The sequence below is a fragment of the Sorex fumeus genome, unplaced genomic scaffold (genome assembly GCF_029834395.1).
Source record: "Sorex fumeus unplaced genomic scaffold, SorFum_2.1 ptg000048l, whole genome shotgun sequence".
NCBI lineage: Eukaryota > Metazoa > Chordata > Mammalia > Eulipotyphla > Soricidae > Sorex > Sorex fumeus.
The window spans coordinates 9,788,685-9,800,999 of record NW_026606105.1 but is presented as its reverse complement, the minus strand read 5'-3'; the positions used below and the strand labels follow the sequence as shown (position 1 = coordinate 9,800,999).

The window sequence follows — 12,315 nt, the reverse complement described above, 5'->3', positions numbered from 1 at the left end:
TCCATCCATAGCATGGAAACCTAGAATGGAAACCTAGCATGGAAGCAATGCTGAGGTGGCCCCATATCAATAAATAAATGGTTGTCATCAGTTTATAAAAAATTTCTTGAACAAAGGAACTCAGTATTGCTTACATTTCCCATAAATTGCATGGCCTGTAATGATCTAGTCTCATGGGCCACAAAGTACTCATGAGTACATCCGAATAAGGTATGTGGACACAGACTCTCAATAGGATGTGTGCAAAAATTCTAGGCCATTCTAAAAACAGTCACGATCAGAGGTTGCTAGTGAACTTACTCTTGACTCTGAAACTGTCTAAATGAAGAACTAGAAGAACTCCTGCCTTTTCTACACAATCCATAACAGTTTAAACAGTCGACAAGGAGAAATTTCTCTTTATAGAACTCTTCCAATTACTAAAGAGAATAAGAAAAAAATAAAATAGCCTGCTTTCAGAGCCAATAAATCTTTGATCCAAAGAAAAATCATCAAAACTACTTTTTTTTTTTTTTGCTTTTTGGGTCACACCCGGCGATGCTCAGGGGTTACTCCTGGCTCATGCACTCAGGAATTACTCCTTGCAGTGCTCGGGGGAACCATATGGGATGCTGGGAATCGAACCCGGGTCGGCCATGTTGGCTGCATGCAAGGTAAACACCCTACCCGCTGTGCTATCACTCCAGCCTCTCAAAACTATTTTTTAAAAGGGGGAAATGGTGAGACATTATCCTCCTTTAGAGAGAGAAAAAAAAACACTGCCAACAAAGTAGGTTTGGTGGTAGGGGTGAGGGGTATATCTGATGTATAGAGATTAAGCATCACATTAGGTCAAATAAAAAGAAAGAGGAATGGTCATTGATATCTTAGATAAAATTTAAATAACTCACTACAGTAGGACAGAGAGCCAGTTTTTCTTTAGAGTAAAATTAAAAAGAGGTGAATGTCATCTCAACCAATCATAACAAATTAATTAAGACATTATTCAAAAAAAGGGCATGAGAAAACAAATAGATGTGGTGGGATAACAAAGTACTAGGTAGATATTTTGTAAAATATCCTAATTTTCGAGAGAGCAGGACTTTGTAGTTGTGTTCATAAAATGAAATTTTATTTTTTAAGGAAAAACATTAAAAATATTTACAGCTAAAAATGATTTAACATCTAGGATTTGTTTCAAAACAATCTAAGGAAGCAAGTCACAGGTTGGAGAGATGGGAGTGCCTTGAGTTGAGGATTGTAGAAGCTGAGGGAAGGGACATGATATTTCAAACTAGGATTTTTATCTATGTTTGTACTGAACTCTTCCAGCAAAAAATTTTATCTTACGTTTTTAAGCACTGCTTAAGGGGTAGAGAAGCAGTTACTCTGACTGATTCTTGACCAATGAGGTTTGAGGATATTCAAACCTGGGTGCCAGGGATTACCTGGGATACTGGGCATTGCTTGTTGGGCTCCAGGCTGGCTGTGATGCTAAAAGGCTCCTGGGTTGCCTTCCATGGTTGGGGGACCATGTAGTTCTGGGCATGCACCTTAACCCTGTATTATCTCTCAAGCCCCGTAAGTATGTTTAAAACACCTTACTCATTCCCTCATGACCCTGGAATCAATTGAAAACTCCTGCATGAACTCTATTATGCTTTCTGTGATCTGGTCCCTATCTACTTCCCCAGCATGATTACCTCTCCCACTTTCACCTGTCCTTCAACTACCTCTAAGTAAGGATGGTTATCACAGGCTTGCCACTGTTCTAAGTTTCCCTTGCTTCATCTCTTGGCATTTAGAAACATTACTAATTCTTGCTACATCTCCTCATCGGGACTCCCTCTGTCTACTAGAGAGATACTCGGGTAAAGAAGCTCTGCCAAGCCCCACTTCTGCTTCACAACCCACATTCCCTCCTCTCCCTATGGCCTCCATCATTGGTTCCCTTGCCCCCTGTCTTCTAGTTAGACTTCTTTAGGGGATGCCATGAGCAGTTCTGCAGGGCAAGAGTAAAGTAACTTTGTGTCTCTTGCTCCCTTGGGAAAATTCTATCTACTTCTATCAGGTGATCCTTTCCAACTCCCCCCAAAAAAGCTATTTTTCTTAAGAAGTCTGTCTCCAAGGCCTTTGCACCCATAGCTTAGGAAAACAATTTCCAGTTTGCTATTTCTCCTAAATCCAGAGAACTATGTGTAAAGAGACTTTAGTTTCAGTTTCAGTCTATCATCTCTTTTCTGAAAAGACAAAAGTAACATAATTTTTTTAAAGTTTTTGCTTATTTATTTATTTGCTTTTTGGGTCATGCTTGGCGATGCACAGGGGTTTACTCCTGGCTCTGAACTCAAGAATTACCCCTGGCGGTTCTCAGGGGACCATATGGGGCTGGGAATCGAACCCGGGTCGGCCGCATACAAGGCAAATGCCCTACCCGCTGTGCTATTGCTCCAGCTCCCAAAGTAACATAATTTTAAGTGAAAATCATCCAACCAAATACGATCTATAATAGAACCTAAGATAGCTAGGGAAATACAAGTTCTAAAATGTTGAGATGAAAGTAATACTGTAATACTTTCAGGAAATATTTTAGACAAGCAGCAGAAGCAATGACTCTGTGGCACAAAAGAACCAAGATATGCTCAAATGAAAAAAAAATTCAGTCCTCCATTCTAAAGAATGGTTTAGATTTTGAACCCAAGAGCAGTGGTGAAGTGTCTCATACTCTCTTTATCACTTGCCTTTCTCCCTATCCACTCAAGTTCTCGGTGAGCCAAAAATATCAGAGGGTTTGGGTTTTGCATCAGTGCTGGGAAATCTATGGAATGGTGCTTTTCAAATTAGTTTGAGAACTTTGTATTAAATTATGGTAGAAAACTAATCAGGAAAATTCATGAATGATATTCAGTAGTGTTTGCAGTTCACACCAACATACACCGATTTTCTTAGTAAGATAAAACATCATTTGTTCTTGCATTCCCCAACACTACACTATATCAAGTTTATAAATGAACAAAACAGAAGAAAAATATATACCCAAAGTCCATGAGACTAAATCTGTAAGTCAGATACATTTTATTTCGGTAAACTAGTTGCATTTCTCACCAAAGAGGCCATGGTGAATCCAATGACTTCGATGTAACCATCGTCATGCCGCTGAGGTTCAAAATCATGGTGATCTCCTGGGTTCCCCCAGGGCATTGTGCCAGCACAATATCTGCAAGGTAAGATTAAAACGCAAATACTTACTCCACTTTTCTCATGATTATCTGGTATTAAGGTACAGTCTGGGTCAATGTTTACTTCCTTTAAGAACAGTGACTGCTCTTGGTGGGAATGTACATGAGTGAAGCCTCTACAGAAAATAGTATGGTGATCTCATCAAAAATTAAAAATGGAATTCCATAATATCTATCATAAAAGCACTCACTCAAAAGAATATTTCTCCCTTTATGTTCACAGCAGCACTGTTTCTAATAACAGTTTCTAATAAAGCATAGAACCAACCTAACTGCCTATAAACAGTTGACCAGAAAAAGAAGCTGTGGTAGGTATCCTCGGTGGAATGCAATTTTGCCATTAAAAGGGATGAAATTGTACCATCCAAGGCCAAGTGACAGAAGGTGAGATGGTCATTATCCTCCTGAGTGAAGCAGGTCAGGAAGTTAAAGACATTTACTGGAAAGTTTCACCCTTGTGGAATATGGATAACTAAAGCAAATGAACTGGAGTGAAAACCACAAGAAGACTAATTTCTAGAGTAGGTAAAATCTATGGTTATTACTGGAGGGAAATGGTGGGGAGTTGGAGTTATAAGGACAGGGGTGGTTTTCATGGTTGACAAAATTTTATAAGCTAATAGATTTTTTTTGACAAAGAGATACAAAGCTAAGATCTTGAAATTTCAACATTTTATAAGCTAATAGATTTTTTTTTAAGTTTTCTAATCTGGGTTAATTTTTTCCCACTTTTTTTTTTGAAAAATGAATTCTCAGAGCCTCAAAGTATTAACCTGTGAAAATGAGTCACATTTTTTATAACAAAAACATCCTATGGTATCAATTTTCACTGAGTACATTATCACCAATGACTCACATTCTATAACTGGTGTGTTGGCTTTCAATGATATTTCATGAGTTATCAATGGGTGGTCTCAGAATTTGGGGGGGAGGTATAAACATGAAGGAAAGGAAAAGGGAATTGAGGTGAGACAGTGATCAATAGTCTACTCAAAACTAGGATTTAAGGGCTGGATCGATAGCACAGCGGGTAGGGCATTTGCCTTACATGCGGCCGACCTCGGTTTGATTCCCAGCATCCCATAAGGTCCCTGAGCACTACCAGGAGTGATTCGTGAGTGCAAAGGCAGGAGTAACCCCTGAGCATCACCAGGTGTGACCCAAAAAAGAAAAAAAAACTAGACTTTAAGTACTCCTGGAAGATGAGGATGTAACTGAAGAAAAAAGAGTGGAAAAAGTGTGGAGCAGAAAACAATATGAGATTGATAGAAAGAGAACATTAAGGGCATAGAAAAGGTAGAAGAAGAGGAATCTCAGAAAGGGAAAGGCAGAGAAAAAAAGCAAGGAAAGAGAAGAGAGAAAAATAAAAGAAAACTACATTTCCTGAGAGTATAGGCCTTTCACTTAAGCAAACGAGATGAAAATACTTCTGGAGTAAGGTTGTAAGTGATTATACTGAGCACTGCTGGAAGTAATCAGTAGACTATATTTTCCTAGCTATATATCCGGGTATCATTCCCATTTGAATTAAATTTAGCCTAAATAGAACGTATTTGAAGGTTTTGTGTCTAAGTTGTCTGGCTTGCAAATAGCAAAGGGTTGTAGATCTGTCCTTCACAGAACTAGGCTTGGCAGCCAAGAATCTAATTTTATGCCATTGAGATCATGTGCTTATATTGAGACTAGTTAGTCTTAAATATCCCTTTCTCCTAGGTTATAATAGCACCAAAGAGAGTTGACATCCTGGCTAGAAAATGCTATTCTAATTGATCCTATTCTATTCTTTTCAAAGCAATCATCTGGCAAAGATTTTGAATGAATTCCATACTAAAATCAGGCTGGACGGTTTCCTAGCAGCTTTGGGGAAACAGGGATTTATTCAAGTCTGCACTTCTTGGGGTGGAGAAAGATTAGTAATTGAGAATTAAACGTAATTGTTCCAGTCAAGAGAGGTGCCAAGGTTTCTTGAGAATGGGTAAGTATAGACCATTCGTGCCATTATACACACACACACACACACACACACACACACACACACACACACACACACACACCTACCATGATTATGGTGGGAGTACAAAATTATCAGAGTAGAAACACAATTATCTAAGTTATAAATTCCAAAAAAGCCACTAAGATAACTGATTTCATTGTTTGCATCTGGAAATTTACTATGATGAAACCAGATAATCCAAGTCAAACAGAGATCATATTGAATTAAAAAAAATGAAGCTTACCTGGGTATATTTAAAAATACTATACACTGGAACTTCAATTCCTGAATCTTTGGAGTGAGATCTGTTCCATCACACTATAACAAACAAAGCAGAAAAAGCAATGAATTTGAAATAGCACCAACCTAAAAAAAAAGTTACTCTAGATAATTAGGCTGACAATGACAAGTTCACAACTGGTCTCTCTTTATGAATGACTGCTGTGATTCAAACTGATTGAATGTAGCTTCATCAGACATGCTTTGATTTAATAGAAACACAAAGCTGATATTTGACAAAAATTGCTTTTCTTGGGCCTCAAATTCAAAGGAATTAGCATCATTCTTAACCTTGAATATGCAAGCTAATGGTATCATCAAAAGACTTAAGAATAATTAAGTGAAAAAGAATGAGGACTGAGGTTGAAGAATTAGCAACCTGTGGCACAGTATTTTGATTCAAACAAAATTTATGAATGTAACTATGTATTTTATCAACTTTTTAAAAGATTATTTTTAATTCGAAGATTTGGAATATTTTAAGTGTGTGAAAGAAAAATACAGTACAAGATTTCAATTTAAGTTTGGGGGCTACATCCAGCAATGCATGAGGGCCACTCCTGAGAAGGTGCTCAGGGCTTGCTTCTGGTGGTGCTCCGGTGTGTGTGTGGGAGTTATTTGGTACCTCTATCCACCTGGACCTCCCACTTGCAAAGCATCAACTTAGTCCCTTAGGCTATCTCTCAGGCCCCAAACTGTAAGATTTTTGAAAGTATCTGTTATACATTAGTAGCATCTCCAGTAGCAATTTGCTCTTCCAAAGTTAATCTCTCACAGACTCTGCTATTCAGAGATAAAAAGCTTTACAGTGGGCAGATGTGATCCTGAGGCCTCCAGGGCCTCAGGCTGACTCAGATGCCACACTTCTGTGCTCATATTCTCTCATCCTCTTGGGGCTGTCCCCAAATGCATCCTCTGGCTAATCAAAGAAAAGGTGTGCATTTTCCTTCCTCATTTCCCATTGGTGACAGATGTTATAGAGTAAAATCCTAGTTATGGCTAACGATGGCCAATGTCACACTCTCATCACAGAATTCAACCCCCACCCCCACCCCCGAGTCCCCCCATTATCTTCTCCTTCCAAGAAAAGAGTAAAGCAGCTCCCAGCTCCCTGGAAATTTTTAATCATTTCTTTAGAAAGAGTTTCCATCTGAGTATGATTCTATGAGCAATCAAGATGGTCTTTCCTCTCCCCAGATTCTCTGAATACAGTGTAATCTTCACTAGCGTTTTCAAAACTGGTTTACAGGACATCTTAGAGTTCTATATAAATAAAGCTTCTTTCAAGTGTTATTTTAATAGAAACCGGATTCCATTTAATATTGATTGAAGGTGTTTTACAATATTCTCAGAAGCTAGGCAAACATGAAGTCTTCACATTTATTTAAGGACTTGCAATGAGTTGATAGATGATTACAGGAATAATGAAAAAATGCAAACATCTTAAATTATCAAAATTGAATGGTGTCAGCAGTAAAATTTTAAAAAAAACGAATATAATCCTCTTATAGCATTCAAAGGAGAGTCATTGCATTACTGGAGAAAATATAATTAACATTATTGCAATTAGAACAGAATTCATTTTAAAATTTTCTACTTGTTCCTCCTGGGAAACATATCAGTGATTCTGGGAACATATAAAATTATATAAAAATGGGAATTTCACAATACATTGTGCTTTTTACAATATTTTTCTAGAATACTACTGCATTTAAACTTTACAAGGCTTTGGAAGAGATATTTTCACCTTTTTCCCTCATTCAAACAACACAAAAGAAAATATTTCCATGTGAAATACTTCCAATGTACAAAGTCACATACTGGTAAGTTAAAACAGCAAAAAGAAAACATGAAAAGTACGGGAATGAATGCTATATGCGATGGGAAGTAGAATTCATTATTAATTTTAAAAACATTTTAAATTTATGTGAGAGATTAACTCTGACTTCAAAAAATACTGACTTCATTCTATAGCAGAGATAAGAAATTCTGCTATTATATACCTAATTGCTCCGGTTAACCTTTCATTCATTCCATCTCAAAATCAAGAATATAGCGATTCCTGTAGAAATACCCTGTTACTCTATATCACGGGGGGGGGGGGGGGATGATGAATAATTACTTCGAAGCTGTGTCCTATTTTGCCTGTTTTAAAGACAAAGAAAATGAGATCTTCTTAAAGGTCAGTTTCCTCATAAGACAGCACTGAATCAAAAATTTTCAGAGGTAACTTTGAACATCTCTTTTCTTTCCTCATAAAACATCATCTGATGTTTTTATAAAACATCAGATTACATCATCTGATTACATATATCAATTATTACATATATTGATTGGCACCAAATCTTTTCACGATATATGACTACCATGTCAATTTTTCTGTAAATTAATTTTAACCCCAGTTATAGAGCTACCCAAGCTGGAGAGATTTATCTAGGACTATGGGATATAGGAGAGAAATTCTTAGAAGTTGGGAATTACACACAGTTGAACATTGACCCAGTTGATGTTATTCAATATGGCCACTGCCCAGTACTCACTGGCTCTGAACATTGGAAAGAGAGGTTTGAATTGGTTTAATTTGGCTTAATTTGATTGGGTGGCAGGCAGTTGAGGAAACAATTTTTGGGTAAAGTTACTGCCACTTGAACCCATCCTTCAATCAAATTGAAGCTATTCACAGGATACTAGACTGTGCCTTTCATGTCTCTGTCTTCAAGAAGGCAGTATTTTTTTTTTTTGAAGAGTTCCTATTCCAATAGATGGCTGCTTTTCTTTGCTGCAGCATGAGAACGGAACTATCTGAAAGTGATACCAAGGGTCATTCTTTAATATTTGGTTTTTGGACCACACATAGCAATGCACAGAACACATTCCTGGCTCTGCACTCAGGGATCACTCCGAAGGGGCTCGGGAGACCCTGTGGGATGCTGGGGCTCGAAGCTGGGTAGGGCAATGGAAGTCAAATTCCTTAACAGCTGTATTATCTCTCCTGCCCTTCCACGGGCCATTCTGCTGGTCATTCGAGGTCTCTTGTTTTCTATTTCTATTATTTCAGGAGATTTGAATCTCATGTATGTTTTCCTGGAGGTGACTAATTTTTATTTGTATCTCCTCATTTTCTTCCATGTTTTGCTTTATATGCCCACATACTCTTCTCTATTTCCATGTACACCCTTTGTTCATCCCTTGTCACATATTCAGTTCTTTATGTCATAACAATTTCAAGCTCTGTTTCATGTCCATTTGTCCTCCATCTGCATCTCTCTCTCCATCTCTCTCCCTCTCTCAGGCTCTCTCTCTCTCTCTCTCTCTTTCTCTCTCTCTCTCTCTGTGTTTTTGGTTCACAACCAAAAGTCTTCAGGGGTGCATGAGGTGCTGAAGATTAAACCCAAAGAAAGAGCTGACCTAAAGAGGGCTAAATGCATGCTTTGCATGCAAGAGACCCAAGTTCAACCCCCAGTACTGCCTGGTCCCCTTGGCACCACAGAGTGACTTCTGAGTACCAAGCCAGGAATTATCCATAGCATCGCTAGGTGTGATCCCAAAACAAACAAACAAAAAAGAGAGAGAGAAAGATGAGAGAGAGAGAGAGAGAGAGTAGAGATTCTTTAGACAGCTGTGGAATAAAGATATTTGGTGCACACAAGTTTCTATCTTGTTGGTTCAGCATCACTTCTCTGATACAGGTTTCACTGAGTCTACCACGCTCAGCTGTGCCTTTTCCCTTTGTGCCATCACAATAGCATGTATAAAAGCAACGTTTATCTTACTGTCCTTGCAATGAATTGCCTGCCCTTCTCTGTCACTGAATCATAAGTATTCAGAAGTGAGACTTGCTTTCTTATTTTCATCTCCAACAGCTAAGACAGTCTCCAATCCATACCCAATTGCTCAAGAATATTGTCTGAATGAACTCTAGTCATGTGATACCCTATTACACTCCATTGCTTAACCTAGGTAAACTGAAATTTGTGGCTTTTTTTTCCAGCATGCATGCATAGATGGACTAAAATGAAACAACTCAAGACACCCAATACTTACAACAACTTTAACATGTTTGGATAGATCTCTAGAGCTTCTCTGTAGGAAATCTGAAAAAGCTGCCTGTATCACAAGGAAATAAAGGAAAATCTTCATTACAAAGTTATACCAAAATCCTTTTTTCTCTATTACTGTTTCAAATGACAAATGACTCCAAGACACATAAAAATATAGAACAAGTTCTTCATTTGCTGAATCCAAAATAAAGCAGTGCAATGACTATCAAGTCTGGCTCACTCTGTTTACAAACCATAACCTTAATAAGACTTTAAGGTTATTAACCTTAATAACCTTTAATAAGACTTACAATCATGGGAGAAGAATGGGAAAAAGTAATAATTCCTGAGGTTAAAGTGAAGATTCTTTTTACTAGTTTTCCTGATCTTTCTACTTGTCTGTTCGGTGCTGTTCAAATCTCTAATGCCACTGAGACTGTTGTTTCAACTCCCATTCATTTGATCCCCTTTCTCTAGTGCTATAAATTTAAAACACTTTATTGAAAAACCAATATATTGTAAGTATGTTTTTACTCTCTGGTAAACTCCTATTATGTCCTTGAAGAAGGGAGGAAAAGCCATAGCCTCCTTTAATCACATATATGCTTCCATGCAAACTCATCGTGCCCTTCAGTTTCTCATCCAAACACTGATGCTTAGAAATAAGATTCTTACCCAAACCTTTACATAGCAGCTTTCAGTCTATTTAATATCCCATGCTTTAGACTAGTTTTAATGTTTGTTTTTTGCATAACTCCTTAAATATCATTCTCTAAGTACAAGGAGTAGGGCATTAAAGTTCAATGTACAATATATATGTATAATATAACATATATACACATATATGATTATATGTTTTGCTTTGTTTGGGGGGCCACACCCTAAGATGCTCAGGACATACTGCTGACTCTGTGCTCAGAGATTTCTCCTGGTAGGGCTCAGGGGTTCTGGGGATCAAACCTGGGTTGGCCACATGCATAGCAAGTGACCTACCTGCTGTAACATCTCTCCAGCCCCTTAGGACTTTTAAATTCAATGATGATGGACACCAGTTCTCTCTCTTTTAAGAAATACATCCTTTTGGGGGCTGGAGAGCTAGTGCAGTGGGTACAGGGCTTGCCCTGCATGCAGCCAACTGGGATTCGATAAACCAGTATCCCACCTGGTCCCCTGAGCATCACCAAGAATAACTCCTGAGTGCAAAGTCAGGAGTTACCCCTGAGCATCACCGGAAGCAGCCTAAAAAGAAAAAGAAAAAAGGAAAAAAGTAAAGAAATAAACCCTTTAATTCCTAAATTAAGACAACAGCATTAACTATATACATATACACATAACCAACCAAACATCTGAGATATTTATATATATGTATATATATATTTAAATAGCTCACATTATACTATAGTGAATATGTATTACATAATATGTAATAATATCTTTAAACTGAAACAAATACTTACTCCTGCATAGAACATTTTATTTCTAAAACGACTGTTGAATTTCTCTGGATTGGCTTCTGTGAGAAGGAAAAGGTATTTTGGTTACAAGAACCTAATCAAAGACAGTGACTTAGTTAGTACAATCCAATAGAACCAATTGTCTCTTACCATTTTCCTTTAGTTCTAGGTCATTTGGGATAGTAATCTAGTGCAACAGAAGTAGATTCCCAAACTGGTAACACTGGTATCAACTGTGAACTTGTTAAAAGTGGGAACTAGTTAGGCTTCTGGGTTGGAGTGATAGCACAGCAGTAGGGAGTTTGCCTTGCACGAGTTTGGCACAACCGACTCAGGTTCAATTCCTCCACCCATCTCTGAGAGCCCGGCAAGCTACTGAGAGTATCTCGCCCGCACAGCAAAGCCTGGCAAGCTACCCATGATGTATTCGATATGCCAAACACAGTAACAACAAGTTTCACAATGGAGACGTTACTCAGCCCGCTCAAGCAAAATCGATGAACAACGAGAGGACAGTGACAGTTAGGCTTCTGGCCTACTGAGTTAGGATGTCTGGGACATACAGTCTAGGAATCTAGAAAACTCTCCAGGTAATTCTCATGCCTATACAGCTGACACACTCAGGACTCATTCAAAACAGAGGTTTAACAGGAACAGACGGGAGGCTCATAGAAGAATGAAGACATGCAAGAGCGACTATTTTGCTTTGATCTCCAGGGAATATACTTTTTATAAACTATGTGTGCAGCTTCCATATGGAATTAAATATGGGACATTTGAATTAAAATTAATGGAGCATTTGCTTTAATATTTTGCAAATACTCCTAACTACCATCTGTTCTCATTTATGACAGACTTTTTTTAAAACAGCATCTGTTTAATGGACACACACAGGCACATACAGGCACACACACACACACACACACACACACACACCTGCTGAATAGATTCAGGGCATTTTAGAGACCTAAGTACTCTGACAAGTGAAAAAAAAATGCCTTGAATATGAACCTGGGCTGGAGCTATAGCACAGCAATAGGGCGTTAGCCTTGCACACAGCCATCCCGGGTTCAATTCCTCCACCCCTCTTGGAGAGCCCGGCAAGCTACCAAGAGCATCTTGCCTGCACAGCAAAGTCTGGCAAGCTACCCGTGACGTATTGGATATGCCACACATAGTAACAACAAGTCTCACAATGGAGACATTACTGGGCCTGCTCAAGCAAATCGACGAACAATGGGAGGACACTGAACACTGAATACATCTGGGTGCTATTTATATTAAAGACCACAAAATGATTTAAGCAAAAATCTGTATCAGAAAATGTTTAT

The 12,315-nt window shown here is 38.2% G+C and overlaps 1 protein-coding gene across 9 annotated transcripts in view; it reads right to left on the bottom strand.

Moving 5' to 3' along the window:
• Positions 1 to 12,315, bottom strand: part of DGKI (diacylglycerol kinase iota) — a 512,024-nt gene that overhangs the window by 187,676 nt on the left and 312,033 nt on the right. For all 9 annotated transcript variants that reach the window (XM_056123879.1, XM_056123870.1, XM_056123875.1 and 6 more), the window contains 4 exons: positions 10,988 to 11,043; positions 9,535 to 9,597; positions 5,456 to 5,529; positions 3,085 to 3,196 (listed from right to left, as the gene is read on the bottom strand). In XM_056123879.1, the coding sequence (XP_055979854.1) occupies positions 3,085 to 3,196; positions 5,456 to 5,529; positions 9,535 to 9,597; positions 10,988 to 11,043 (305 nt within the window). The remainder of the gene's footprint in view (positions 1 to 3,084; positions 3,197 to 5,455; positions 5,530 to 9,534; positions 9,598 to 10,987; positions 11,044 to 12,315) is intronic.